General features: G+C 45.2%; 7 protein-coding genes and 1 long non-coding RNA gene across 16 annotated transcripts; 3 read left to right on the top strand and 5 right to left on the bottom strand.

The window, feature by feature from the left end:
* Positions 1-24: 24 nt before the first annotated feature.
* Positions 25-2,421, bottom strand: LOC105419987 (emerin). Its single transcript, XM_011621954.2, has 7 exons — positions 2,143-2,421; positions 1,878-1,976; positions 1,584-1,615; positions 1,416-1,441; positions 1,288-1,341; positions 1,143-1,205; positions 25-910 (listed from the first exon to the last, which is right to left on the bottom strand). Exons 1-7 carry the CDS (start codon positions 2,222-2,224, stop codon positions 700-702), a joined length of 567 nt encoding a protein of 188 aa, XP_011620256.2. The 5' UTR covers positions 2,225-2,421; the 3' UTR covers positions 25-699.
* A 399-nt stretch (positions 2,422-2,820) lies between these two features.
* LOC105419988 (protein IFH1-like) lies at positions 2,821-6,052 on the bottom strand. Of its 2 annotated transcripts, none has more exons than XM_011621955.2 (6): positions 5,918-6,052; positions 4,395-5,819; positions 4,255-4,321; positions 4,114-4,183; positions 3,932-4,036; positions 2,821-3,833 (listed from the first exon to the last, which is right to left on the bottom strand). In XM_011621955.2, exons 1-6 carry the CDS (start codon positions 6,003-6,005, stop codon positions 3,708-3,710), a joined length of 1,881 nt encoding a protein of 626 aa, XP_011620257.1. In that variant the 5' UTR covers positions 6,006-6,052; the 3' UTR covers positions 2,821-3,707. The 2 variants fall into 2 exon arrangements, with proteins under 2 accessions (XP_011620257.1, XP_011620258.1); XM_011621956.2 differs by having other exon boundaries at positions 4,395-5,792; positions 5,918-6,034.
* Positions 6,053-6,366: 314 nt separating this feature from the next.
* dnase1l1l (deoxyribonuclease I-like 1-like) lies at positions 6,367-8,130 on the bottom strand. 2 transcript variants are annotated; one of them, XM_011621958.2, is made up of 9 exons: positions 7,989-8,130; positions 7,763-7,913; positions 7,589-7,677; positions 7,413-7,499; positions 7,228-7,346; positions 7,045-7,157; positions 6,789-6,946; positions 6,607-6,703; positions 6,367-6,521 (listed from the first exon to the last, which is right to left on the bottom strand). In XM_011621958.2, exons 2-9 carry the CDS (start codon positions 7,901-7,903, stop codon positions 6,447-6,449), a joined length of 879 nt encoding a protein of 292 aa, XP_011620260.1. In that variant the 5' UTR covers positions 7,904-7,913; positions 7,989-8,130; the 3' UTR covers positions 6,367-6,446. The 2 variants fall into 2 exon arrangements, with proteins under 2 accessions (XP_011620260.1, XP_011620259.1); XM_011621957.2 differs by having other exon boundaries at positions 7,763-7,994.
* LOC115249140 (uncharacterized) lies at positions 7,629-8,769 on the top strand. Its single transcript, XR_003887823.1, has 2 exons — positions 7,629-7,747; positions 7,836-8,769. It is a non-coding gene; the product is annotated as an uncharacterized lncRNA (long non-coding RNA).
* traf3ip3 (TRAF3 interacting protein 3) lies at positions 8,451-13,659 on the bottom strand. 7 transcript variants are annotated; one of them, XM_029833605.1, is made up of 15 exons: positions 13,520-13,659; positions 12,607-12,972; positions 12,366-12,441; positions 12,198-12,291; positions 12,067-12,094; positions 11,928-11,957; positions 11,450-11,545; positions 10,668-10,739; positions 10,427-10,567; positions 10,090-10,227; positions 9,694-9,829; positions 9,453-9,595; positions 9,143-9,259; positions 8,787-8,989; positions 8,451-8,750 (listed from the first exon to the last, which is right to left on the bottom strand). In XM_029833605.1, exons 2-14 carry the CDS (start codon positions 12,949-12,951, stop codon positions 8,795-8,797), a joined length of 1,611 nt encoding a protein of 536 aa, XP_029689465.1. In that variant the 5' UTR covers positions 12,952-12,972; positions 13,520-13,659; the 3' UTR covers positions 8,451-8,750; positions 8,787-8,794. The 7 variants fall into 7 exon arrangements, with proteins under 7 accessions (XP_029689465.1, XP_029689463.1, XP_029689461.1 ...); XM_029833603.1 differs by having other exon boundaries at positions 8,451-8,754; positions 8,785-8,989; XM_029833601.1 differs by having other exon boundaries at positions 8,451-8,747; positions 8,784-8,989.
* Positions 13,660-14,144: 485 nt separating this feature from the next.
* On the top strand, positions 14,145-16,804 carry atp5pb (ATP synthase peripheral stalk-membrane subunit b). The gene is made up of 7 exons (XM_003963110.3): positions 14,145-14,281; positions 14,906-14,942; positions 15,044-15,189; positions 15,509-15,672; positions 15,835-15,960; positions 16,280-16,459; positions 16,583-16,804. The coding sequence occupies exons 1-7, from the start codon at positions 14,254-14,256 to the stop codon at positions 16,655-16,657; spliced, it is 756 nt and encodes a 251-aa protein (XP_003963159.2). The 5' UTR covers positions 14,145-14,253; the 3' UTR covers positions 16,658-16,804.
* Positions 16,805-17,005: 201 nt separating this feature from the next.
* On the top strand, positions 17,006-22,043 carry eps8l3b (EPS8 signaling adaptor L3b). Its single transcript, XM_011621960.2, has 20 exons — positions 17,006-17,166; positions 17,436-17,531; positions 17,647-17,768; positions 17,845-17,906; positions 17,981-18,139; positions 18,663-18,812; positions 18,911-19,014; positions 19,089-19,201; positions 19,328-19,452; positions 19,525-19,642; positions 19,717-19,796; positions 19,875-19,949; positions 20,024-20,169; positions 20,581-20,740; positions 20,939-20,976; positions 21,043-21,136; positions 21,229-21,345; positions 21,423-21,511; positions 21,578-21,710; positions 21,787-22,043. Exons 2-20 carry the CDS (start codon positions 17,494-17,496, stop codon positions 21,826-21,828), a joined length of 1,965 nt encoding a protein of 654 aa, XP_011620262.1. The 5' UTR covers positions 17,006-17,166; positions 17,436-17,493; the 3' UTR covers positions 21,829-22,043.
* Positions 22,015-24,318, bottom strand: LOC101074398 (glutathione S-transferase Mu 3-like). The gene is made up of 8 exons (XM_029833606.1): positions 24,161-24,318; positions 23,257-23,332; positions 23,125-23,189; positions 22,969-23,050; positions 22,797-22,897; positions 22,625-22,720; positions 22,375-22,485; positions 22,015-22,297 (listed from the first exon to the last, which is right to left on the bottom strand). The coding sequence occupies exons 1-8, from the start codon at positions 24,194-24,196 to the stop codon at positions 22,202-22,204; spliced, it is 663 nt and encodes a 220-aa protein (XP_029689466.1). The 5' UTR covers positions 24,197-24,318; the 3' UTR covers positions 22,015-22,201.
* Between the last annotated feature and the right edge of the window lie 1,042 nt (positions 24,319-25,360).

The raw sequence follows: 25,360 nt of genomic DNA on the forward strand, positions 1-25,360 counted from the left end.
ATTTAAATCCTGCCAACAAACCTGGAAAGTTTATATATACAGCTTTAATATCAGTTACAAAATTTTAACTTGAATTAAAAAGGTGCAAAGATTGAATGCGACATCCAACTTAGGTTTCCAAAGCAAAAAGAGCTTTTCAGCTGCAACAGGTGGCACAAATTTAAATCTGTAGCTCATGAAACCCTAAACCCGCTAACACTGATAATATTCTGGCATCCCCGTTTTTTCTTGTTAGGCACTTGTGTCAGAGCTGCTATGAAACGTCTTTAAATGTTCACACTGTGCAAAGGAAGCACTGTTGTCACCGCGTGACTGTCCCCAAAGATACACAAAAAGTTTGATCATCAACAACAAATTACTGAACAAGTAGTAAAAATGACAAAACGGTGGAAGATTCGATGTGCTGCAGGATCAGCGTAAGGTGGGCACCTGTTTCAGTTATTGTGCACGTTAGTTGCACTTATATTGACATTTGGATGTGGCTGAAAACATTTTTAAAAGATTTTGTGTCAATAATACAATACAGAAACATCAACTCTTAAAGCTGCATCCATCCAGCCAAAAAGCTGCTGAACGTGTGCAAAAGCAAAGAAACCCTGAAACGCGTCAGCCGCAGTTTCAGCAACGCCACACCTAAAAGCATCCACTAAAAAGCCATTAAAATATATACAGCGTGGTAACCCGGCAACGACTGGAGCATCACTCTAGCCCTTCGAAAGATTCATTGGTCTCCATGCTGGTAAAAACCATGTAGAAGAAGACGGCCACAGCCAAGAACAACACGATCTGAACCCACACTGGGATGAGGCGGGACGACTGCGGCGGCTTCTTGGTTTCCTCAGCAGATTTCACCGTCGCTGACGTAGAATAGGTGTTTTTATAGGTCGATGGTGTCTCGTATGTGTAGGACCTGAAGAGGGACCAAGAGAGGGAAATGTTCATCACTTGTATCTGTAGATAAAACGCTTGGCTGAACTTTAAACCAGCAATGACTGAATATTTACTGCAAAAATGTATATGATTTCTGCACAATTCCCATGACAACTGCATGTCCACAGATCTACAGTCACCGGCCACTTTACTACGAACGTCTAACTAACATCTCATGTGTCTAAGGTCTGTGCACATAAATCTAAACTTACTGATTGGCAAAATCATTTGCTCTGTATTCAGGTGTTGCTCTGGAATAGCTGGAATAGGATGAGCTGCAGAAAGGAAGAGAAAACAGAATGTTTGGTGTTCACCTGGGGGCTCTTCTGCACAAAATAGTGTAAATTAATCACTTACTGCTGTTCAAATCCCCTTTCAGGCAAATATGGTCTGGATCTCATGTAAGCGCCACTACAGAAACATGACAACATTGTAAACATTGTTTTACCGGAGCAGAAGAAAGGTGTGTTTGTAAAACTGCTGACCTGTCGCTGGTCTCTTCATCCCTCGCCTGCAGACATTAAACAGTGATAGCACAGTAAGAGAACAGTAATATATCGAACAATGTAAAAGGATCACCCTTTTCTTGCCAACAGGCTGACTCAAATATACGATAATCAATATAATCAATGGAACAATGAAGAGGAACTTACAGGTGATCTGTAAACATAAGTAACCTCCTCCTCTGAAATTAAAAAGATAAATGTAAAAGTAAATGTCAGACCAAGCGTGAATCCATGTTATCAACTCATCAAATATCAAAATATCTAATATTCAGTGTTCTGACAGCCATGCTAACCGAGCTATTATGACAATAAATGGAACCAGTGTTTTTCCCTCTCAATTGGGACACAAGTTCTTGTTTCTGGAGCCTAAATATTACTTATACAACAATGAATCACTCAATATGTGTACTTATATTTACTATAGGGTACAAATTCTTTTACCCTCTTCTCTGTAGAAAGTTTTGTCTGACGCTGGTTTCACCCCTTTGGTCTTGGACATGGCCTCGTTCAGCTTCCTCTCATACAGGCCTCTGGTGGAGTCTTGGAGATGTGACAGGCCAGGTAACAAATGGTGCACGTACACGTAAACACAGTCATATTTTGCTAAAGGTTTGGTGATTAGCTCTTGAAGGCACCGAGGGGCCTTTACATTTAGCAGTCGCCATGTTTGTTGTCAACGTGAGAGTTACCGTCCGGGCTCACTCACCGACCACCGGTCCGTGCTTTATCCCGTACTCATCCAGCAGCTTACTGAGCTCATCGGCAGACATGTTGGTAAGTGAAGACATTTTTTTAACGCTTCTTTCTTTCTTTCTTTTCAGGGTTAAAGTTTCAAAAGAGATAAAATGCCGATAAACCGGTTTATCCCGCCAGGTCGATCGCGCTTCCTGTGGAGTCGGTAGATACTTAATCTGCTACGTGAATCAAAGCACCGCCCTTGTTCGTTGCTCCCGGTGTCAAAAACATTCGCCTTGTCAGCGCCCGGTTCGATATCGCTTCTGCGCATGTGTGAATCAATTTGCGTTCATTTCTTTTACTTTACGGCATAACGCCAAACTTCATAAATAAAACTGTGATGCCTTTTAGAGAGGGAGGCTAATGTGTTTAATTCATCCACATTGTGCGATATAACACAGCATCCAGTATTTTCTTACATGTTGAACACATTTTGATTTTGCCTATTTTTTTTTATTCGTGTTTAACATGGGCGCGCCAAGTTCGACCTGTGCATGTGCAACTCACTCTGACCTTCAAATAATTTGCTTGGTATCTTTGGGAGGCCATGTGTCCATATCCAAGATCCCCACGTAAATCCTAGAATTGCCCGATCGTAGGATTGTCCCATCTTAATCCGTGAAAAGAATAATTAATTGCAAGACAAAGCATTATAGCACGACATTCTTTTTATTTTCATCCAACATAATAAAAGGGAAATATTTACCATGAAAACTAAGTAGATTCTGTTAAAATATCTAAACAATTACCTGCACATTATTGGGAAACAGCACAGGGTTATGTGGGTGTGGTCACCCTGAACATATACTGCTGGAGAATAGGAACTATAGGGCTGAGAGAAGAAACCTGTTTAAATCATTGTTAGATATGCCTTTAGATTCAATTTCCATTCAACTTTTTTTTTTTAGCCTTCATCATAACCACCAGCAGACAATGTAAAAAGTCCTACACTTCCTGCTGAACATGGGACTGCATAGAATTTAGACCGAGGATGTGCGACCAGGGATGGCCAGAGGGAGGCAGTAATACGCCCAGATCCGTCTAAGCTACCGGAAATTTGTTTAAAAAAAGAAGAAGAATTACATGTAACTTACATTTCCCAGGAAAAACAGCGAGCCCTGCTGGTCAGTAGCAGGAGAGCAAAAATCAGCACTCTCCCCCCAAAACAATTTGCAAACAAATGGCAAAAACGGATCATAAAAATGTAACCCGAAATATTTTTTTCTGCATAATTTTTTGCAACTAAAATCAATAAAATACAATGAGGAAAAAGAAAAGAAAATAGTTACACAGTTGCTGTCACTTGAGTTTATGATACATGCTTAATTAGTTCTAATGCAGCCTAATAATACTTTTTTTTTTAACAATGTGAAATTCTATTTACAGACTGCAAATATATACTTATTGTTGTAAACAAATATAAAGCTTCATCAAGGACATATTTGTGTATTCCACGGGATGTTAAGTTGAAATTCCGAGCAGTCACATTTTAACAACATATTCTTTCTTAATTTGATCTCTTAACAGTGGTTGATTCTAGAGTTTTGCTCTAGAGAAAAGACACTTGAACCAGCCTGCCTGGTCTGTTGCCCACCAGAACATCAGCAGTCCCATCGCTGTCATCGCTCCCATCTTCAGGGCCACTTTCAGCATATTGAGACACTGCAGGAAAACACATTTAAAGATCCCCCCAAAAAAACACAATTGCCGTTAAATAAACAACAAATTCCTGTATTGGGTTAAATCGGACGAATACATACTCCTTGTTTCCTCTTTTGCGTTTGGCTCAGACTGGACTCAGATTCTGCCTGAGTATTTGGAACTCTGGGTTTGATTGCTGTTCTTTCAACGGGCTCCTTTGGTTCCTGGTCAAAGGAAGCAGTGAAAGTCGTTGATGGTGCCAGCAGTACAGAGGCGTGTTTTCGTGGGTGGTCGTGCAAACCTCAGGTGTCTCTGCGGAGCTCAGCTCCTCCTCTCCGTCTGTGGAGCTGCTTAGTGAGCCTCTGTCGCTGCTGTGGAAGGAGCGAGCGAGCTGTCGTTTTGTGTCTGTGGCGCCTTCATTGCATAAACATGTTGCTCTTACCTGTCTGTGTCATAGACAATGATCTGAGAAAACAGCTCTGTGGAGAAGTGGACTTTTGTCTGTCTTCCTGTTAAATAAAACAGAGGTCATGGAGTGCACAAAACAGCGATTTGAGGAAACCGTCCCTCATTTTCACCTACCTTCGTCTCCTGTCAGCTGATCACTGTCGTCATAGAACTCGTAGAAAGCTCTGATTCTTTCCTGCTCTTGTTCCCAGTTGCTCTTGTCTTCGTACTCATCATCTCCGAGCTCTCCCTCCTCTGAGATCTGAGAATCTGGATATTCTGTGCTAAAGAAGAATCTATCATCCAGGGACCCCGAGGACATTCTGACTCCTTCAGCAGGACACAGAGTCATATCCTCTTTATCGGAAACTAACAGGTCATCAGAGAAAAGACCCGTTTTTGGATCCTCACGTACACACATTCTACTCCCACTGTGATGCTCCTCCAGTTGGCTTTTATTTTCAAGGTCTTTTGAAGTAACATTGGGTTCCTCATCACTTGTAGTTTGGGTTTCGTCATCACTGGAGCTGTAGGAATCAGACGTCTCAAGCCTCAGCTCAGCTTTATCTCCAGACATGGTCTCCACAAGTTCAGCTTTCCCCTGTTCTGTTCCTCTGCTCCCCACAAGCAACATCTCTGAATGACTCACTCTTTGCATGGTAGCCTGGTCTCCTGTACGTTGGCCATTATTTTCTTCATCCTTTTCTCCATCTTCTATAGATTCATAGGAAGAAAGGTCTGAGGGATACTCTGCGAAGCTCTCACCTGCGTCTTGGTGCTCCTCCCCTGAGAAGTCCTTGATTTTCTCTACATATTTCCCATAATCATCTTCCGCAATGAGGTCCTGCTGCACCATTAACTCAGGAAAGTCCATAATGTCCCCTACTGGATTGTCCCAGCGGGGATTTTCATCCTCCCATCCGCAGCACAAAGTGGGAACATTGTCTTCTCTTTCATAATTACTTTCATCATCATAATCATCATCTTGTTCCTCTTCTTCACATTTTGCCGCCTCACTCTCAGAATCAGGCTCTTGCTGATCGCTTTCAGTCCTTTCATGTTCATGGACTCTCTGGAAATAGGACATCTCATCACTCTCGCTCTCACCTTGCTCCTTGTTTCTAACTCGAGTCTTTTTCTCCCCCTCTGGGGCCAGAGGTCGTCTCTCCGCAGAGGGTCTGTCACCTTTACTGCCGTGGTGGGATCCCTCGCCGCTGTGGGCCCACATCAGCTGTTTTACCGATTTCATTTCCTCTCCTCCACCCTCTCCATCCTCTCCTTCCTGGGCAGAATCTTCCCCCGAGCTTGTGTAATAATCCTCCTGTGATTTTCCCGTGCTCACAATGACCTCGCCTTGAAAACCAACTTCGTCAGGCACCTCTTCCTCAATGTTTTCGGCCGTGTTTATAATACCTGGCTGACAGAAACTGGGTGCTTCCTGGTGCAAAGTCTGCTTCTCTTTTGTTGGTATAGTCTCACTAGAGATGGTGCTTGAGTCCTCTTCAGAATATAAATTCTCAAAGTCCAGATCTCCTTCATGGAAGGATGGAAAAGAGGCCTCTGAAACCACATATTTCCTTTGATATTTAGACATGTTCATAATAGTGTAAACAAGGTAAAAACAAAGCAAAGCCAAAAACAAATAGTGTTTTTCTTACCTGCAAATGCATCCCTCAGTAGATCTGAAAAGCTTTCTTCCATCATTACAAATTGGTGACAGCAAAAAGCTGGTAATGTGAGCTGCATGAAGACATGTTCGCTATGATCAGAAAAGAAAAGCGCACCAAGTGACTCATCCGCTGTCCCCGTTTGACTTCCTGTCAAACATACTGCTGCACACTTGCAACTAAGTTATATTTTATTTGATTCATCATGACTCTGTCTGACAGCAAATCTGGAAAACCAACCGCTGGAACATTGTGGAAGTGTAAAGAAAATACATCAATCAATCAACAACAATTAACGGTAAGAATCCTTAAACTGTTGTTAGTTTTTTAAAAGTATGTCAGCTTTGACGTGGTTTTGGTGTGTGTGTGCAGGAGGAAGCCCCAAAAACCCGTATCGCGACTGACACGAAAGCATCACACAATTACAATGTAACACGGTCTCTCGTATCTTGTCTTTTTTTATTCTCAAAAAAAAGTGAAATCAAGGTCGTCTGGTTCGTCAGTGCCGTCCCGGGTGGTCTTACAGCTCGTTGTGGGTTAGGGAGTTGGGCTTCAGGTCGACTTCTACAGGAAAATGATCGCTCACCTCAAGAGCCTGTGATGCCACAAAAGACGCAAATGTTAAAGTTAAAGTCTGCAAGCAAGCCAGCAGAAGAAAAGAGCCTTTGGAGTGTGTTGACCTCTTCCTCAGTAAGATGGAATTTCTCTCTGAAATTGAAAGCTTGAGCTGATCCTGGAACAATGCAGGAGATCATCTCACGTCCGTGGACGATGATCCTGTGGAAATATGAACACGTTACAGGACTAAAGCAGCTGCGGAGGGATGTGATGGCCATTGTGCGCAGTCCTCTTGCGCATCTACCGGTCGTAGGCGCATTGCGTCTTCTCACGAACGGTGGTGTCTTCCTTGTCTCCGATCAGCCAGTGAAACTTGGGGTCGGTTCTCAGACGCAGCACCTCCCAGCCTTTGACGGTGATGTAGCTGCAGCCAGCGTTGAGGTCACCCAGGATCACCACGTTCTTGGCGATTGAAACCAAGCAGAAGAGGAAGTTCCCTTAACTGAAATCTCCCATGAATACACCCTCATTTTAAAGCAGGAAACGGTGGTTTGACTTACATCGATCTCCCACCTCTTCTGTGTGTCTTCGAAGACGGTGTACAGTTGGTCGATCTCCTTCATGGCGTTCTTGGGACAGGTGTGCTGCCCGATCAGCACAAAATCCTTCACCACTGCAAGATAGCAGCAGCCAGGGGATCATTACACTATAATTCGTCAGGGGCCGTGTGTCACTCTACATACGTGTGGTCCGGGAGTGAAAGCGGATGATGAAGGGCTCTCTGGAGAAAACGTCTGTCTGGTTGTTCCCACCGCCCTCGGGTTTATAGTGATAAAGATCTATGACCTCCAGCGTGTTGACCCTGTGATAAAGACGAGCAAGGCGACATTAGTGTCACCTTGAACCTGGAGCTCACATCTGTAAATACCTGTAAATGTAGACGTATTGCTCCTTGTAGCTATTCCGTCCCAGCCGTTCACTTGCCGCATATGTGTACGAGACAGTTTTGTCAAGTCTGCTGACACAACATTGATGATTTGTGAGGAATATCTTTCACCGGTGAGGATTAAATGAGGAGGTTTTTCTACACAAAACGGCTCAGACCTGTTCAGATCCTCCACCAACGCTTGGACGGCTTCACCTTTAGAGTCTCGCACCTCCTGAATGAGGCACAAGTCGTACCGAGAAAGGATCTGGGGGGAAGGGGGGGTTGAAGAAGAGAAACATTAGCTGTTTGTTCTTCTGTGGCGGCTGCTGTTCCTGGTGAGTCCAGAGTACCTTTAGTAGAATTCCCATGACCTTCTTGTTGTTTGCCTTGGATTCACCAAAAGTCTTAATGTTGAAAGCACAGATTTTCAGGCAAGATGTGATGTGGAGAACAAACAAGCCCAGCACGAGCAGCACAGCCAGAGCTCTCATTTTTAGCTCTCTGCAGGTAAAAGAAACGTTTGTCAAGATCAAGAGAAGAAGCATTCGTCAATTAATCAACATTACTGCCTCTTACCTGCATCACCAGTAAACCAGGAGACTGACCTCAGGAAAGGTCCAGGAAGCCGTGGTGTGTTTGGGGAACGTGCAGGTAAACGAGCCTGATGTGCTGTGTCAGTGATGTGGAGAATAGAGCTCAGTCTGGAACTGTTAGAGCCTCTGAATACACCGCACAATGGAGCACGTTCAGTTCCGAGTGTGCTTTGTCTCCAAAATCGGAGTAGAAGCGCAAAATGAATTGTTTGTGGTTGGCGTGCACTCATGTGTGCTCGGACATGCACGTGTGTGGGACGGACGAAGGAGAGATCTCAAACCAACAAATCAAACTCTTGGGACAATAACAACATACTGTAGTTATTGACATTAAACTTCTATTTGTTAAATCTGATGTTTTTTGGATCATTTGTCTTTGGAAGTTTGTTTTGTAGTTTTCTACAAAAAAGTCCAAGTTTGTAATGGAAAAAAAAGACCACAAAAGTAGGTTTCAGTTTTAATTTGTTCAACTTCACACCCAACTTCACACGTTATGTAAACCAACTTCGTAGGCAGCCAGTTCTTCAGTCAGAACGACAAGATTTTATTTTAAGATCTTATTTTAATGTTCTGACTTCGTCTGATTGAGATTTAAATGTCAGACAGCAACTTGGCTGATAGTACTTCAAAGATCTTGCAGACGTTTGTAGAGGTTTGGGTTTTTTTCACGTTGCAACACCCTATGCAAACACACACACATGTGCCCCCTCCCCCCTCACACACACATATACACACACACACACACACACACACACACACACACACACACACACACACACACACACACAGTCATATAGGCTTAAAACAGGGTTTGGATGAGACCACTTCCATTAGATAGTTTTCTACTCTCTTCCCAATGTCCGTGTACAGGTCTTCAATCTGCTGCCTGAAAGGAGGATACCACAGCCACAACATGGCAGCCTGCACCACCGTGAGGAGCAGTAGCGAGAAGATCCACGCCACGCACCTGGAACCAAGCAGCTTCTGCGGGGAGATGGAAGGAATGACCTTTAATGACCTTTAGTGTTAGTACAGGTGGTGCAGGACAGTACAGTAGGGTACTCCCTCTCTCACTCTCTCTCCCTCTCTCTCTCTCTTTCTCTCTCTCACTCTCTCTCTCACTCTCTCCGTTCTAACCGGACTCCTGCGGCGGTGGCTGAGTTGTCGGAGCTCATCCCTGCACTGCGACAGCCTGGCCTGGGTGGATTTACACTCCTGCTCCATGGTGTGCAGCTCTGCCTGCAGCTCTTCACACTGCGCATGCACGCACACACACACACACACACACACACACAAATGTTATTTAAAATGTTGATGGCTAAAATGTTTGTGATGTTCTTGTAGAATGTGGACCATCTCATCCTCTCATGACACGTGCATCAGGCATGCGTAACTCTGACTGTGTGAGCGTGCTCTGTAGCATCACTGGGATAGTTCCTGAGTCTACCTCGGATTCTTTGATGCAGAGTTTCTCCTGAATGTGACGGAGCTGCTCCTCCAGCAGCGAGTCTCTCCTCTCCGGCTCCTCTGGCTCTGTTTCCTCTGCAGCGGGAAGCCTCAGGATTATGAAATCCTGGCTCTCACTGTCACCTAAAGAGAGATGACTTTAAGCCCGACATTCCTTTCACCTCCAAGAGATGTTTCCTCCCACTCAAGGTGGACGCGGGTCGCAGCTCTCGCTGTCTCACCTCTGAGTCGCTGTATTTCATCTCTTAACGTGTGGTTGTCCACTTCCAGCAGGGAGATGTTGTACTGCAGCTCCTGCTTCTCCTGCTCTAACAAAGCCACTTCCTCCCCCAGCTCTGCCGCTCTGCTTCTGGAAATCTTAACAAGAGACATGATAGATCCAGGACAGCAGCTCTAATGGTTTTTCAGTAATTTCTAAATCACATTTCTCGTCACTAAGACCAGGTGCCACATGTGGCCCTACATTTTTTTGTCATTATAACTCATTTACTGATCAAGATAATAAACAAATAAACTGATAAGTAATGACAATTAACTGAGTTGTATGAATCAGTTATGACACGATAAATCAAGATTTCACTAATGAGCCTCTCCCATGGTCACAGAATGTCCCGTACCTCCATGTGCTCCTGAAGCTGTTGCAGCTGTTGGTTGCTGAGGCGTTGGTTCTCCCTGAGCTGTTCAAAGCTCCTTTTTAGTTCCTCGTAAACCTTCTGCCACCTCACTGTTTCTGCATTTGCTGTGATCAGTGCTTCCTGATGGGAACACATACACAGTCCTGCATCATCAGACTTCTTGCATAAACTTTATGGGTAGAAGATGCAAATTACACGTGCAGACGTATTTGATTAATGTGAATCGCATGTGACCAGTTCACAGGTACCCAAGAAGCCCATGATAACATACAGATATGGGACCAGATGTCATCTTTCTGCCCGTTGAAATCCGCTTTACCTGTAATGTCGCTGCCTTGCTGACGGCCTCGGTTTTGTCCTGCATGGCCTTCTGCAGAGCCACAAGGGCTTTCTCCTCATACAGCACCTTCTGCTTCTCCATCTGAAACACCAGTTTCTTCACTCCATCTTTCGGAAACTTCTAGGAAACAGCAAAAAGAACCGACGGCCAGGGTTGGAGGCGGGCGTGAAAAGGCTTAACCACCTGTTTTTAGAGCGGAGGCGCTGCTGTTTGCTCTCACCTGCAGGCACACTTGCAGCTGCTCCTCCAGAGCCCTGATCTTGTTTTTTAGCAGGTCTTCACTGCAGCGAGACTGTGTGGGTTAGAAAGGAAGTTCCTGACTGTGATGCCGCAACACACAAAACAAAAATTAAAGCTTTGTGCTGCAATTTGTATCACCACGTCCTGTCACTGTGTTCACTGGTGCACGAAGGAGAGCGTTTAACATCTGCAAGGCTTGAAAAACAGCCTGCCTGTGCAGATATGGAACTAAAATCAAGCATGCCTGATAATCCCCTGATCTGATATTCAAGCTTAATGAGCGTCATCAGTTTATCATGCAACAAACATAAAGGCACCAATCTTTCTCCATCGATCATTCATGCCAACAAAGAAGTGGGAGCAGATGAGAGCTCGCACAGTAGCCGTATAGCTGCTGTGCCCTCTAATGATCTCCACTTCCTACAGCAGAAAGGCAGCTCGCACTTGTCCTGTGCAGTTACAGGCGAGTGCAGAGCAGGAAACTCCGAAACCACAGATGACGGAGGCCTTCCTGAGGCAGCAGCTGCAGCACACTGACTTGTGCATACTGATGCCTTCAAACGTCAACCCGGAGAAGAAAGAACAACATAAATTTACACATCAAGAAAAGTCTGTTTAACTACAGGAAGCTAACGTTATACACCCTGTGTGTGTGTGTGTGTGTGTGTGTGTGTGTGTGTGTGTGTGTGTGTGTGTGTGTGTGTGTGTGTGTGTGTGTTTGGCATAAATCAACAGCTTGTGTGTACAGAGGGAGACTCTTACCGTCCATATGAAGTTGGAGGAGTTCACCAGGTTCAATGTGCTCTCCTGTAGGGCTGCCAGCTTCTTCTTCACTGCTTCCTCCCTCCACAGGGCCTCCTGCCAGGGTTTAAATGATACAGTTTGATGTCAAAGAAACATGAAATTAACATAACAAAACCAGATCAATACTACAACTGTTGACAGTGTGAAGGCACATATATCATCTAAAGTGTTTATACTGTAGATATATACACTTTAGATGATATATCACTGGTCCTAGCTCTAATATGGATGAAGAACTGACAAATGTTAAAAAGAGAAAAACACACACGAAATATGTTTGAACTGCAGTCTTAAGGTGAAAATTAATCAACCGAAGTCTGCTGCTGTTCCAGTGAAGTCATTTTTACTTTATTAGTGCAACCAAAGACAATTATTGGTTTCATAATCCTGGGAAAATGGAAATAAATATTTATGAACTTTGTGGTTTTTGGTTTACCTGCAAGTATTCTGCTAACAGCTGGATGTCCTGTCAGGAGAGAGGAGAGCAAAGGATCCAGTTTTACTTTGGAAAGGGGAGTTTAATTTAAGGGGTGAAATTTAAATTAAAACAGTGATGCGTGAAGAGTGAACCGTACCGACTCCTTCACATTAGCGAGGCCAGAGCTGCAAAGACACAATGGACCTCATTAGAAATATAGGAACCACTGTCAGCCAATGAGGATATTTTTACTGGTTTGTGCTTTGACTGAATACAGTTGAAACCCACTCTGTCTGCACGGCCGTGTCTCGTAGCATCCTCCTGCTGCGCCTGTTTCCAGATCTTTCACTTTGGACGGACCATCCGATTACAGTCTTTTGGGCTTTTTAGAAGTGAAAAACATCTCATCATTGTAACAGAAGTTGAAGCGGGGAGAATGATCGGTCTGAATCTTACCAGAAACAACAGGTGGTGGATGTGAGGTGGACGTGAATATGCTGGTTTGGCCTTTTTCCTGCCCCACCTGTCGCCCCTGTTCACACAATAACAGTGTTATTAATGTAATATTGTCATTGTCTTGTTATCGTCTTCTTAACCACTTTATCCCTGTCAGGGTCATGGAGAGGGTGCATATTAATGTCTTATAGACATATTAAAATGATGTTAAGGGGTGAGGTTTTTTATTATATTTAGTCACCTGTCTGTGGTTGTTTGAGCCATCCGTTGTGCTGCTCTGCTGTACAATCATCACTGGATGTCTTCTACCTGTGGGGCTGCAGAGCTTGGCTGAAGACGTCTCTGGTGAGTGACTTGGACGGCACGGCTCCGGGCTCACTGACCTCCTCTTTAGAAATTCCTGGTGCCTCTTTTTCTTCAGTTCATCCTTTATCAGTTTTGTATTGATCTCCCTCGTAGGGCTGCGACACGAGGTCACGTTGTTACGACCCCGCAGATGTTCATGGTTCTGAGCTCTGAGCTCCGCTAGCTGCTCAAAGCCTTTCACTGGTGAGAGCTTTATCCCACTGACAGCCAGGACATCCATCCACTCAGGGTCAGAAAAGGGCTATTTTAAATTTTTTTTTAAAAACATAAGGAAAAACAAGATAAAGATCTAAAATGTAGCTTTCAATAATCAAACAGGAGAATGAATGAGGAGTGACAGGTGGCTCTTCTTGCTGTAAGCATTTACAGGGACTGAACTATAAACCTTTTAGTCTGATGAAATATACAGCATCAAATGTTACGGGTATGACTGTAAAATGTGTTAAATGCTGCAGGTGCATGGACTTTCAGAGCTGTCTGGTAGGAATTGATATAATCAGCTCCCCTCAAGCACTCGAATAACTAAATTGTCTAGTTACATGAATATAAGTTAAACAATAAAACATCTTTTAAATGAAGACACTCTGTGGACCATGCAGCAATAGTTCTATTAAAATGTTTAATTTAGGTATATTAAATGCATTTTAAAAAACTTTAATCTAATAATTATGAGCCACCCTACAGACAAGGCCCTACATGGGTTGTTGGAGTATATGGAGGGACTATTTACAAGATACAATGCAAAGATAAAGTATTCTGCGATGAGCAGAAAACAGAGCAGAGCTTACCTATAAAGATCTCGATCAGCGGGTTAAAAACCTTCATGAGGGACTCGGTGAGGCATCCATTTCCTCACTACCATGCAGTTGTGTTAAGGTGTTTTTTTGTTTTTTTTTGTCAGTGTTTCACATGGTCTGTTGAGCACAATTTTACAGGAAGTGAGGGAGCCACCACGTCATTTGTTCCTCTATCTCAGCAGCCATTCGTAGCAAATTGATGCCGTGCACGGGTGGGCCCCAAGATTACATCCAGCAAGTTCTCCTCACATGCACTAGGGAGAAAACACACACCACTAAAGAAAAAAGAGAGAAACGTTTGTAGTGACCTCATTGATACACTGATATTTTGTAATAGGCATGTGTGTGCATGTACTGTATCTTTGTGTGTGAATATTTACACATAGTTGTCTTTGGTTCAGTGCTTGAAGTTTGAACTTATTTATTAAGCTACATTTTCATTTGACACAAGAGCACTACTAATTAGCTTCTAGCAGCATATATTGCCATAACCTATAACCTCAGTTTCTACTCGATCTACAGTATTATTGCCTTTATTATATATTTGCTTACAGCGCCGCTCAATGGTTGGTTGTTTAAAAACATGCTTCCGGCTTCTGTTCTCGCGATATTTCAGGCGGTTATCTCGCGCGTCCGCCATTCTTGTGGTTCTTCGCAGAAGGGCACGAAGAGGCCGACAGAAGGGTGCCCGGTGTTTCCACAAGTTAGCACTTCATCCTGCAAACATGTTGTCCAGACTCGTCTTCCTCTCAGGTTTGCACTGATTTTGTTCTTGAAATGAGTTGCACATTCAATTCCTGGAATGACTAGACTCTGAACAAGCAAAGATTTAAATTTAAAAATTACGTTAAGCTGAAGGGTAAAGTGAAGGCCACACATTGAATGAGAGACATGCTAATATAGCTAGCTCTTGGATGCTAACTATGCTACTAGCGAGTTGAAAACACTGAAACTGTATCTGCTGCTTGTATACCTTTTGTTTTGGTTATGAACTATATTGTGTATTTGTGCGCCCACTACAAAAATACTAGCTTGTTAACGCCACGGTAGAGTGACGATTGTAGACGTAGCAAGCCAACGCTACGTTAGCATTAGCGTTGCACTACTGCAAATGTCACCTTTTGACAGCTAACACTGGACAGTCTTTAAAAGCAACAGGGTTAGTGTATGCTTTATTTGAATGCCTTGCTTTGTTTTCCCTGCCTGTTTGAGTCCAACATGGCACCTTGAATTCCGTTGATATAGGAGCGTGCTGTCATCTGTTAATGTACAGTATCTGTATATTGTTCAAGCATTTCCAATACGGTTCATCATTAAATGCAGGTAAATACAAGGGTCCTGACTTTGCCCTCTGACGTTGATTGTTTCTATTTGCAGCCAATGCCCTGAAAAGCAGCGGACCCCTTGGAGCTGGGTATGTTGTTTCACACAACGTTTGTGTTGTCCTAACAAAATCATATTACAATTCAGAGACTCTGTGTCAAATAAGCATTCTAATAATGTATTATCCTGCAGCCTGGTCCAAGCATCTCGCTCCCTTCACACATCACCCCAGAGTCTGGCTCCAGTCCCCCCTCTGCCAGAGAAGGGAGGCAAGGTCCGCCATGGAATCATCCCAGAGGAACTTTTTGAGTTTCTGTACCCCAAAACTGGAGTGACAGGTTGGTAACAAGAAGCACGGCTCCATTGTTGGCTATGTCATGAAAGTGAAATCTTGAATCTCTGATGAAAATGGGTTTAAGCTTTAAACTTCGATGTGCGTATAAAATAAGGACATACTAGTTATTGGTCTTTTTTGCTTGTTGGACGCATTGTCCATTAATGCTGTTGTTTGTACATTCTGACTGAAGTATAAGCACAAATGTCAGTGATCTGTGATAGAATTTACAATCTTGGCGTCTACAAGTGCCACAAGATTTGCAGATGTCTTCTGCATGCTTAATGAATGAAAAGTCAAAGTGTCTTTTTAAATTTTTGTAGGACCATACATGTTGGGCACTGGCCTGCTTGTGTACTTGCTTTCCAAGGAAATCTACGTCATCAACCATGAGACTTTTGCTGCTGCCTGTATCGGGGCCATCATCATCTATGGCGTCAAGAAATACGGCCCAAGTGTTGCAGCTTATGCTGACAAACTGAATGAGGTAGGCCTGAATTGCCTGACTATTTTAACACGTGGTGTATATTTGTGTGTACGGCCAAGTCTCTGTGCTGTCAGTTGCTTATTATTAGATATCCCATTTGCACCACAGTCAGTGTTGCTTAGTTTTGTGCAAATCTGTAAAAGATTCGGCTTGTATTTGCAGGAGAAATTGGCCAAAGCTCACGAGGTGAAGGAGGCTGCCATCTCCAGCCTGACTCAGGCTATTGCGGACGAGAAGAAAGAGCAGTGGCGAGTAGATGGACGAGCAGTGCTCTTTGATGCCAAGAGAGTAAGCAGCAGCACTTTTCTGTACATCTTAGTAGCTACCTTGGTTGATTTGTCCTTTAAAAATGGACAAGATTTATACTCACGTTGACGTTCATTCAGACCTGTTGTAGCAGCGCCCTCTGCTGGCCGCGGAACGATTTGCAACAACAATAGTAAAATCCTGCTGTAGTTACTTTCATGCCAAAGTGAAACGAATCTGAAAGTGTGAATCTCTTAACATGAAGGGCACCTCTTCAATATAAAACCGTACTGATTAATCTAAATTGTACGTCTGTAGGTATTTCTGCTTTTTGAAACACCCACTTCTCTTTTCCTCTAAGAACAATGTCGCCATGCTGCTGGAGATCAACTACAGAGAGCGGCTACACATGGTGACCAATGAAGTGAAGAGGCGCTTGGACTACCAGATCGCTCTGCAGGACCTCCACCGCCGGATGGAGAAGGAGCACATGGTCAACTGGGTGGAGAAGAGTGTGATCGGCAGCATCAGTCCTCAGCAGGTGTGTGTGACACGCTCTAGGATTTAGTTCTGTTTTTTTTCTCCTCCCCCCTGTTTTTCCAGTAAAGGTACCTTTGATGTGACACTTCCAGACCTCACGTGTGTTTTCTGTTTTCCATTTCAGGAGAAAGAGAGCATCACCAAGTGCATCGCAGATCTGAAGGCTCTGTCCAAAAACACTCGGGCTGCCACAGCCTAAAGGGCGAAGCCCCGCCTCCGGCTCAACGTTCCAAGACGACACCTTCACTTTTCTTTACAAAATAAACTCTCCCCTAAGAGGTTGTCTGTGTGTACAGTATTTACACGTCAGCTCATATAAAATAAATATTCTGTTATTCATCTTAAAGTCTCATTTTCCTCTATGTTTTGATTCATCCTGTCCTGGGTTTCTATTGCTGGGCTGAGAGGTGTGACTTGTTTTACAGCCACACTCACCCAAACCTCAATTGCATAGAATGTTTTTGTGAGGCGGCGGTGACCTTTGATCCGTATTATGCAATTTGATTTCTGAACCTTTGGACTCATAATGGGTCGGCTGCCGTCCTGAGGCTCTAATCTTCCAGTGACAAACAGGGCTGAGCCTCCTGAGCTGTCACTCCCATCAGATTGCTGCACTTTGATCCTGGAACATTTAAGCAGGAAGTCAAGGAACACTGCGTCGGGAGTTGTGTCAGAGGGGACGATGACACTAGCAGAGCTGATATAAAGGTAATGATTTTTAAGAACAATTCCAATCATTTGTTACCAGTCAAATGATCATCGGTCGAGGAGTTTCTGATAAACGATTGAGAAGGATGATCTTTTAAACCAAAAGTGACGTAGGTGGCTGATGAAGCTACTTCCGATTTTTTGGGGGGGATGTTTTTATCCAATTAGACCTCCATGTTTTATTTAGAGCTGAACTGATCCTGAAACTGTCTTGTGTTGCCCGCACCTGAGCTGAGGGTGACATCAAGCTGACGCTGTTTCTTTCACAGGGTGGACTGGAGCGAATCTTCTTTAACACTTCTCAAGTAAAACGGAGGCGGTGTGAAAATGTTCAGACAATCCAGACCCTTCTCTTACTCCCCCAGGTCATTTTGGCACTTTGTTGAGCAGTATTTTTCCCATCGCCACCCTTCTAAATGTGCTGACGACGTTTAAGGAGGTTGTAAATCCAGGGCTGTCTTGTCTTTTTTTTCGGTTAAGCTTCAGAGGTTTCTCGCAGGAAGACTACCCCCAGCAGAGGCGACCTACACACCATGATGACTTTAGGGGGGCTCCGGTTCAGAGAAACGGCATGTTCAGGCCCAACGGGAAATCTATATACAGTATGTCAAAGCTATAAGCTCCTCCCACCTGATTGGTATTGAGCTGTGTTTGTTTAGAATGTCTTGTTTGCATCAGGGCAGAGAAAGGACTACTCCGAAACGCTGAGCAGGGAGTCTGAAACTCACTTCAGAGTGGAGGTAAACCCATGTGACCCAACACGCACGAACAGCACAGGCTTTTGGCTCTGCTCATCCCTCCCCTCCCTTCCCAGCACCTTCTGACCTGCGAGCTGGATGGTCAGGAACTGAAGACGCTGGACAACTGCATGTCCAAGCTGAAAAGGCTGGACGGCAAAGGTCGCCTGTGGCCCCAGCAAATGATCATGGAGGTGCATCGAGGATATCTGGTGCTCAGCGACATCGAGACCAAGGTCAGACTCCACATACCTCAGACAAGAGGGCACTATGGAGCGCGGACTCGGAGAAAAGGGCTCTGTCACACCTCAAACAATGTGCAGAGGCTTCAAGATACAGTGTGATGGATTCTAGTCAACACGCATGACATAAAGAACAACTTCAATCAGTTAAAGTATACAGCATTTAACAGGCCAACACACAGAAAAACAAGCAACTCTCTGTTAATAAGTTGCAAAAAACAAAACAAAAGCATGCATTTAAAGTGCATTTGCTGTGAAAATACCATAAAATCAGTCAAACCAAAGGTTTCTCAATCCAGTCCAGTGAGGGCTGTAATCCAGCAGGGTGTTACCTGGTAGGACAGAAAACCCTGCTGGATTACAGCCCTCACTGGACTGGATTGATATACTGACATAAACCATCTTACAAACAAACATTTTACTCCAGTTCTTTGTGTTTCTGTAGCTGGAGAGTTTATTTTCTGTCTTGGTTTAATAATGAAAGTGTGTGTGTGTGTGTGTGTGTGTGTGTGAGAAGGTAGAGCTGGAGGCCATTCCTCTGCGCTGGGTGCTGGAAGCCAAAGCCGTGCTGGACTCCTGTGCTTATAACTCAGTCCTGATCATAACGGTGGACGAGCGGAACAAACGCTCGCCACAGGTCTACATGTTCCAATGTGAGGAGACCGGGGTGAGTCTGACCTTTGACCCCCTCGTGTGGAGGTTATGTGCTCTCTGAGAGGCGAAAGGTTTTTAAGCTTCAAAAGTGCTGCCTTTCTCTTTTTAAAGGCAGAGGTCATCAAGGCTGACCTGGACAAGGTCATCGACTACAGAAGCGGTCCAACCCGCAATGAAGACATCGTGGAACCGGCCAAAGCTCAACCCGACATCAAGTATGTGTGGACGCTGCCCGACTGGAGGGGACAAAGAACATCAAATGAATCCGCCCGTCTTTGATCATTCTCAGGATAAACCTCGAAAACATCATCGGGAAACACTTCCGGCAGCCAGAGTCCTTCATCATGCCGCAGGAGAAGAACCCGCCGCTGGACTTTCCGCCACCACAGTGGAGAGAACCAGGTACGGCTGACCTTTCCCCGAGGACACTTACAGAATCAGCCATAAACGTTACGCATCTCATTTATTGGGCCAATAAAGTTTTAATTATCTTTTCATATCAAATGTGATTTTTTTTTCTTGTTGCAGATATGCTCCCTCCCCCACGGCCGTACTCCCCACAGGACTATTTCACGCGCAGCCTCGATGTCCAGGACCCCCGGCGCAGCCCGGAGGCCCCTGCCCTTGTGCATCTGGATGCCAACAACAACACGGTCAGAACCGGCCGCAGCCCTGGAGGTCACGGCGGTGCGTGTTGAGGCTGACGCCTGTGCTCCTCCTTACAGGAAATCTTTAATCACGTCCTGGACGATGTAGAAACCTTCATGGATAAGGTCAGCATGGCCTCCTCAGCACAGGAGAAGAGCCAAAAGAAAAAAGGGTTCATGAAGAAGAAGAAGAAAGGTTTGTTTCCCCTGAAGGCTTCTGACATTAACGAGTGCAGGGACGGAGCATCTGAGGTGTGTTTTGTCCCGCAGCTGCTCCGGTGTTGAACCTCCCTCCTCCTGAGGAGTACATCTTCTTTCTCCAGAAAGTCAAATATGGCTTCAACCTGCTGGTGAATACTGGTTTATGGCCTGTAACTGTATTGATCACAGCCCAGTTGAGTGTGTAACTGGTTAATGTGTAATTCCAGGCTCAGCTGGAGGGTGTCCTGACCAATCCCAGCAGTTCTGACTTTGTCCACGTCCTTTTCAGCATTCTAGCCATGGTGAGATAGTTTCCGCTGGTCTGGTGACTTTTACAGCTCCACAGACTGTGACATTGTCCTCTCCCCCCCCACAGACCGTCCCTCGTTACCCCGCAGAACTGCCCCCCTCTGTGGTCTCCCCCCCGCTGACAGACGGGGCCCTGCAGCTGCTCAGCGTGACCACCAGCAATGAGGAGAAGCAGCTATGGGGATCACTGGGAGACAGCTGGAACATTTCCAGGTACCACAGCACTGGTCATACTGGGACAGAGGGTAAATTGACTGGTTGTAATGGGATATGTATAAATAGACTAGTTATACTGGGATGGAGAGCAAAAATGACTGTTTTTAGTGGGACAGAGGGGACCAACAGATTGGTTTTACTGGGACAGATAGGAGAAATGGACATGACCTGTACATATAACCTGTCCACTATACCCAGTCTATTTCTGCTCTCTGCCCCAGTATAATAGTCAGTTGCTCTTCTCATTATACTGGGACAGAGAGTAGAAATAGGAGTAATGGAGAAATGGACTGGTTACACTGGGACAGAGAGGATACATGGACTGGTTGTAGTGGGGCAGAGCAGAGAAATGGACCATTTGCCTATACTGGGACAGAAATAACACCGTGGCCTTTGCGCTCCTGTCAGGTCCAGATGGCCAGAAGACATCCCACCTTACATCCCACAGTTCTACGATGGCTGGCAGCCACCGACCCCTGCCCCCCCTCCCTATCAGAACCACAGTCCAGAACAGTTCAGCAGGAGCAACAGTCGGATCTTCCCGTCTGGCCAACCAGAATACGAACAGGTGAAGCAGGATCACAACAACACAGGCGACTTTAAGCTCTTCTTGTATAGTTTCATATGATTAGGTTGAAATGACATAATCCAGAGTGATCAAAGCCGTCTTCCCAACAGGGAAACAATCATTCTTAAGCATCTGACCCATTTCACCAACACCCGGAGGTGGCCGGTTTCACACTGTTGATTTTTATGATTTTTACAGCCTGTCAGGGATGAGCCGTGGAACTCGCAACCACCGCGGTAAGTGTCATTTTATTGCACATTAAACAGCTCTCTCACAGGTGACCGCCACTCCTGGCCTTTCAGATCCAGCGAGCCCCCCATGTATGCCCGCGCCATCTACGACTTCACGGCCAGGAACAGCCAGGAGCTGACCGTCACCAAGGGCGACATGGTTCAGGTGAGGCCGCAGACATGCTGCAGAGGAAGTCAGGCCCGGTGTTGACTACACCCCTTCCCGCCACGATTGTCTTTGTTCTGGTCATTTCACAGGTGGTGAAAATGTCCAACAACTGGTGGCTCATCCGCAACAACCGCGGCGAGGAAGGCAACGTTCCGAGGAACGTCGTGGAGCTGACGAGGAGCAGCAGCCCCCCGGGAGACCAACAGGTGAGCCGAGCGACACTGTGCAGCTCTGCTGAGTATCTTCACGCCTGAGCTTTCAATCCATTTGTGCTCCGTCCCAGTGGAACCCCGGCGGGCCCGTCCCCCTGGACACGAACTCCAGGCCACAGGAGGTCAAGGCCTGGCTGGAGTACAAAGGCTTCTCCAGAATGTGAGTAGAGCGCGACGGCTCGTCCTCTCTACGCGCCGGAGACTCACTGTTGTCGTTGTCGTGCAGCACGGTGAACACTCTCGGCGTCCTGACGGGTAAACTTCTGCTGGGGATGACCAAGGAGGAGATCAGGACCGTGTGTCCAGAAGAGGGCAGCAAAGTCTTCTTCCAGCTGCAGGCTGTCAAATCAGCCATGGCAGTGAGTCGGGTCACATGACACTCAGGTAAACGCCGTGCTGAACACGCCACTGAGTTTTCCCTCCTGTCCTCTGCAGCTCGCCGGTGAACAAACGGGAATGTTCGGCAGACGCTACTGAGGACCCGCCCCTGCCCGCGAATCAACGTGGAATCATTAGGTTCAATAATTCAAATTATCCATCGGACGACCAATTGGTGACTTTAAGCATCAGCCAATGAATGGAAATGATGCGTAATGAGCACCAGGATGGGAGCGACGGCGTTCCTTTGATTCTGTATAGTGAAACAGAGCTGACGCAATAAACCAACGTTAATAAAGATTTATTTCAATGTTTCTGTTGCGGGGACTTAGTGCTTTAACTGAGAGGAGGCCATACAACAAAGGCTTCTTTTATGTCTGAACCAAAATGACAAACCTACAAAAGGGTAAAAAAAGAACAATTTGTTGTTTAGTTGCACTTGGGAGCATTTTTGTGGCAAATTCATCGTCTCTTATTCCTTCTTGTTTCCCCATCCGGCCATCTTGTTGTTGACGGGCATCTTCATGAACCTGTCTGACTTCATGTAGGCAGCGATCTCCTCCAGAGCCTAAAACCAGACGACAGGAAACTATTGTGGTCGCTCGAGTCCAGTGGTGTTTGTGTCCGACAGCCGAGCGTTCTCACCTCAAATCGATCTAGGAGATCTTTGAGGTTCTTGAAGTCGTCGAGGCAGGAAGGCTGGAACATCCTGTGCTGGTCCAGCAGCTCGTACATGATGAAGTCCACGAAGGTGATCTGTCAGTCAGGAGGACAGACAGTTTACACTCATTCCAACCATCATTCCAACATCTGTGGCATTCTGGTCCCAATCCAACATTAACAGAATAATACAAATTATGTAAATTAATATGTACAATATATAAAATAAATGTACCTTGTCGCCCGCAAACCATTTATTCTCGCCCAAGAAAGCGGAGAACTGCTTCAGTACATCCGGCAGCATCTTAAGGTACCCTGGTTTCATCTTGTCCTGACGACACACAGGTGTCGTTTAACATTCACTTCGCTGCACTTTCCGAGACGTCCGACTTAAACGCCACACATACAAACTCGGGATTGTAGCACAGCCTCACGAAGCCGTTTCTGAAATCCATCCCCTGGTTCTCCATGATGTCCACGCGCACCTGCTCGTCCTCCGTCTCTCCACCTGCGACCAGACACACACACTCCTGACTCAGACGAAGAGTCGTACGAACGCCACACGGGATGAGCGCTTACACAGATTGTGCTTGCGGGCGATGTATCTCATGATGGCGTTGCTCTGAACTATCTTCCTGTCTCCGTCCTCCAAGTACGGAAGCTGCAGCGACACAATCAGACCCACGTTTGCAACCTCACGGGACTGATGTCCGAGGATTAGACCCTCTTACTCACGTTGGGAAAGTCCATTCCAAGCTTCTGTTTTTCATCAAACCAGCAGCTTTTGTCATAATCCGGCGCTGAAAGAAGAGCATTGGTGACACGTGTGTGACGGACAATAGTCCACCAGCGGCAGGAGCAGATTACCTTCACCACAAACGTAGAATTTGTCCTCGTACTTGGTGCCGGTGTACTGCAGCAGCAGACGGATCGGCTGGGCCAGCTGCAAAATGTCAACTTTGATCAGTTCTCAGACACGTTCTTGCCACCATGCTTCTAATCTCCATTTTGTTCCTTTATCTCATGGCTGCAGAGAACTCTGGAGTTTCTACAAATCAAATAATCTATAACAACGAACTGTGAGGGGCACGTACGTTATCTTCACGCCTACAGGAACTAAATGTATTCATTTACATCTAATAAAAACAATTCAAACTGTTTTTTATTTCTTCGTTCATTTCCCCAATAACTTCCTCATGGAGTTGGTGACTGCGCTGGGTTCAATACAAAGCAGTTTTCAGCAAAACTGGAGAAATGTATTCGGGTAAACGTGTGTTCATCATAATATTTAGTGAATATTGCACTCAGATCGACGGTGAGCGTGAATGAACCATATTCACACTAAAGCCTCATTCACATAAAATGGAACAGTACCAATATGTTTCATTTATAACCAACAGGGAGGTGTTCCGAGACAATTATAAGTGTTGTTTATCTCCCATATATTTCATAATCTTAATCCCACATTTGAAAGTGTGTTTAATAAAGAGACGTGTTTATTCGCAGTTGCGTAATTAGCGTCAATGCTAAACATAGCAAACATGTTTCTAGCTAACATTTGCTGCAATATGCTCCAAATGTTCCCTTTCCTTCATTCATCTGCACCACTTTTCGCCGATGATGCTGCCCAAACGCCGCTAAAATCTGCAGATTTAGCTGCAAAACGGTCGGTAAACTCCGGTCGGCAGCGCTGAACTCTTAAGTTTTATTGACCAAACATATCTGCAGCTTCTTTGACCTTCAGCTGCTGCCTGTCTGCAAATAAACTCACCCCTCGAATGTCCCAATAAGCCAGTTTCATTGTCATTTTGCTTCGGTTTTATGAGCAACGTTCGCCTGCTGCAGAGCCCCGTCGGAGAGGAGAGAGACGCGGTGCAGGTTTCTTTAAGGGGGGGCGCAGGAGGAGGGCGGCCCGGCTGAACTCTGCCTTTTGTCTGGCAATGATTATGTAACTGTAACGTGGTGTTTGGAAAAGAATGCATTAATCGCCTAAAGTGTGTTTGGTAAGACCGAAGAAAGAGGGAGAGGATGGGGCTCCAACAGTTTCCCTAGGGGGGGGGGGGCTGCACAAGAGCGAAGTTGGCGGATAGAAGACCGACATTTTATTTATGGGCCTCTTCATGTGCAGCAGCACATTTTTTGATACTCGTCCATTTTCGAGCCACTCCTTTCTGAAGAGATAAAAATGAAAATAACCACACACGCAGAAACTGAAAGCCGACCTGCTGCAACACACTGGCTGTAAAGTTGTGACCTATTTTTCCAGAGAGGCAAAAGAGGCTAATTTGTTATGCAGTTCAAGTTGAACAAAACTGTTTGTGTGTGTGTGTGTGTGTGTGTGCGTGTGTTTTCTCCAATGACAGCTCAAGCGTTTGACCCACCTTGTCTCATTTTATGAGATGATGATTGGCAGATATTTCTGCTTTTGTTTTGTCATTTTCGTGGTTGCATTGTTTTAATTTTAACATTTTTTAATTTTAACGCAGTGTTGAGAATTGTCTTTATCTTGTTGTTATGTGTTTCACCATATGTTCCTGTCTTCCCTTAGAAGTTAGGCAAGGTAGACTAAATGTAATTAAGAACAGAGACATTTGCAGGATTGTTGTTTGATCTACTGTTATCTCAGGAGCCAGTCAGGCAGGGGGTGTCAAACACTCATTGTAAACAGGACATCAGGGGGGTTGATGATGATCACATTTGCATGAAGAATGGGATCTGGCCTGGGAAAACAATGGAAGAGAAGAACTCTACCAACACCAAAGGGACTGGAGGAAGAGGACGAGGACATCTCAGCAGGGGATCTGGAGTGGATTGCATGGACATTGTGAATTTGCATGTGTGTGACTATAAAGGACTGGGCCAAGGGATAGTTAGGTTGTCAGACTTCGTGCCCTGACAATTAACTTTGTTGTTGCTAGGGTTATGAACTGGCCCGGAGCTCTGTAATATTTGTGTCTGGAATTGATTCTAT

Source organism: Takifugu rubripes, chromosome 3 (assembly GCF_901000725.2).
Source record: "Takifugu rubripes chromosome 3, fTakRub1.2, whole genome shotgun sequence".
NCBI classification, from domain to species: Eukaryota; Metazoa; Chordata; class Actinopteri; order Tetraodontiformes; family Tetraodontidae; genus Takifugu; species Takifugu rubripes.

Coding starts and splice junctions, on each gene's coding strand:
- LOC105419987 (XM_011621954.2), bottom strand. CDS start 2,224: ATGTCTTCACTTACCAACATGTCTGCCGATGAGCTCAGTAAGCTGCTG. Junction 1,442..1,583: donor CTTATGTTTACAGATCACCT/GTAAGTTCCTCT, acceptor TAATGTCTGCAG/GCGAGGGATGAAGAGACCAG. Junction 1,342..1,415: donor GATGAAGAGACCAGCGACAG/GTCAGCAGTTTT, acceptor ATGTTTCTGTAG/TGGCGCTTACATGAGATCCA.
- LOC105419988 (XM_011621955.2), bottom strand. CDS start 6,005: ATGCAGCTCACATTACCAGCTTTTTGCTGTCACCAATTTGTAATGATG. Junction 4,322..4,394: donor TCAGCTGACAGGAGACGAAG/GTAGGTGAAAAT, acceptor TTTATTTAACAG/GAAGACAGACAAAAGTCCAC. Junction 4,037..4,113: donor GCTCCGCAGAGACACCTGAG/GTTTGCACGACC, acceptor TCCTTTGACCAG/GAACCAAAGGAGCCCGTTGA.
- dnase1l1l (XM_011621957.2), bottom strand. CDS start 7,957: ATGCTTCTTCTCTTGATCTTGACAAACGTTTCTTTTACCTGCAGAGAG. Junction 7,347..7,412: donor CAATACGTCTACATTTACAG/GTATTTACAGAT, acceptor TCTTTATCACAG/GGTCAACACGCTGGAGGTCA. Junction 6,704..6,788: donor ACGCAATGCGCCTACGACCG/GTAGATGCGCAA, acceptor ATATTTCCACAG/GATCATCGTCCACGGACGTG.
- traf3ip3 (XM_029833605.1), bottom strand. CDS start 12,951: ATGGATGTCCTGGCTGTCAGTGGGATAAAGCTCTCACCAGTGAAAGGC. Junction 12,095..12,197: donor GACACGGCCGTGCAGACAGA/GTGGGTTTCAAC, acceptor GTGTCTTTGCAG/CTCTGGCCTCGCTAATGTGA. Junction 10,740..11,449: donor CCTCCAACTTCATATGGACG/GTAAGAGTCTCC, acceptor TAACCCACACAG/TCTCGCTGCAGTGAAGACCT.
- atp5pb (XM_003963110.3), top strand. CDS start 14,254: ATGTTGTCCAGACTCGTCTTCCTCTCAG. Junction 14,282..14,905: donor CAGACTCGTCTTCCTCTCAG/GTTTGCACTGAT, acceptor TTCTATTTGCAG/CCAATGCCCTGAAAAGCAGC. Junction 15,673..15,834: donor ATGCTGACAAACTGAATGAG/GTAGGCCTGAAT, acceptor TTGTATTTGCAG/GAGAAATTGGCCAAAGCTCA.
- eps8l3b (XM_011621960.2), top strand. CDS start 17,494: ATGTTCAGACAATCCAGACCCTTCTCTTACTCCCCCAG. Junction 19,202..19,327: donor ACCACAGTGGAGAGAACCAG/GTACGGCTGACC, acceptor TTCTTGTTGCAG/ATATGCTCCCTCCCCCACGG. Junction 21,711..21,786: donor CTGTCAAATCAGCCATGGCA/GTGAGTCGGGTC, acceptor TGTCCTCTGCAG/CTCGCCGGTGAACAAACGGG.
- LOC101074398 (XM_029833606.1), bottom strand. CDS start 24,196: ATGACAATGAAACTGGCTTATTGGGACATTCGAGGG. Junction 23,190..23,256: donor ATTCTACGTTTGTGGTGAAG/GTAATCTGCTCC, acceptor CTCTTCTTTCAG/CGCCGGATTATGACAAAAGC. Junction 22,898..22,968: donor CGCCCGCAAGCACAATCTGT/GTAAGCGCTCAT, acceptor GTCTGGTCGCAG/GTGGAGAGACGGAGGACGAG.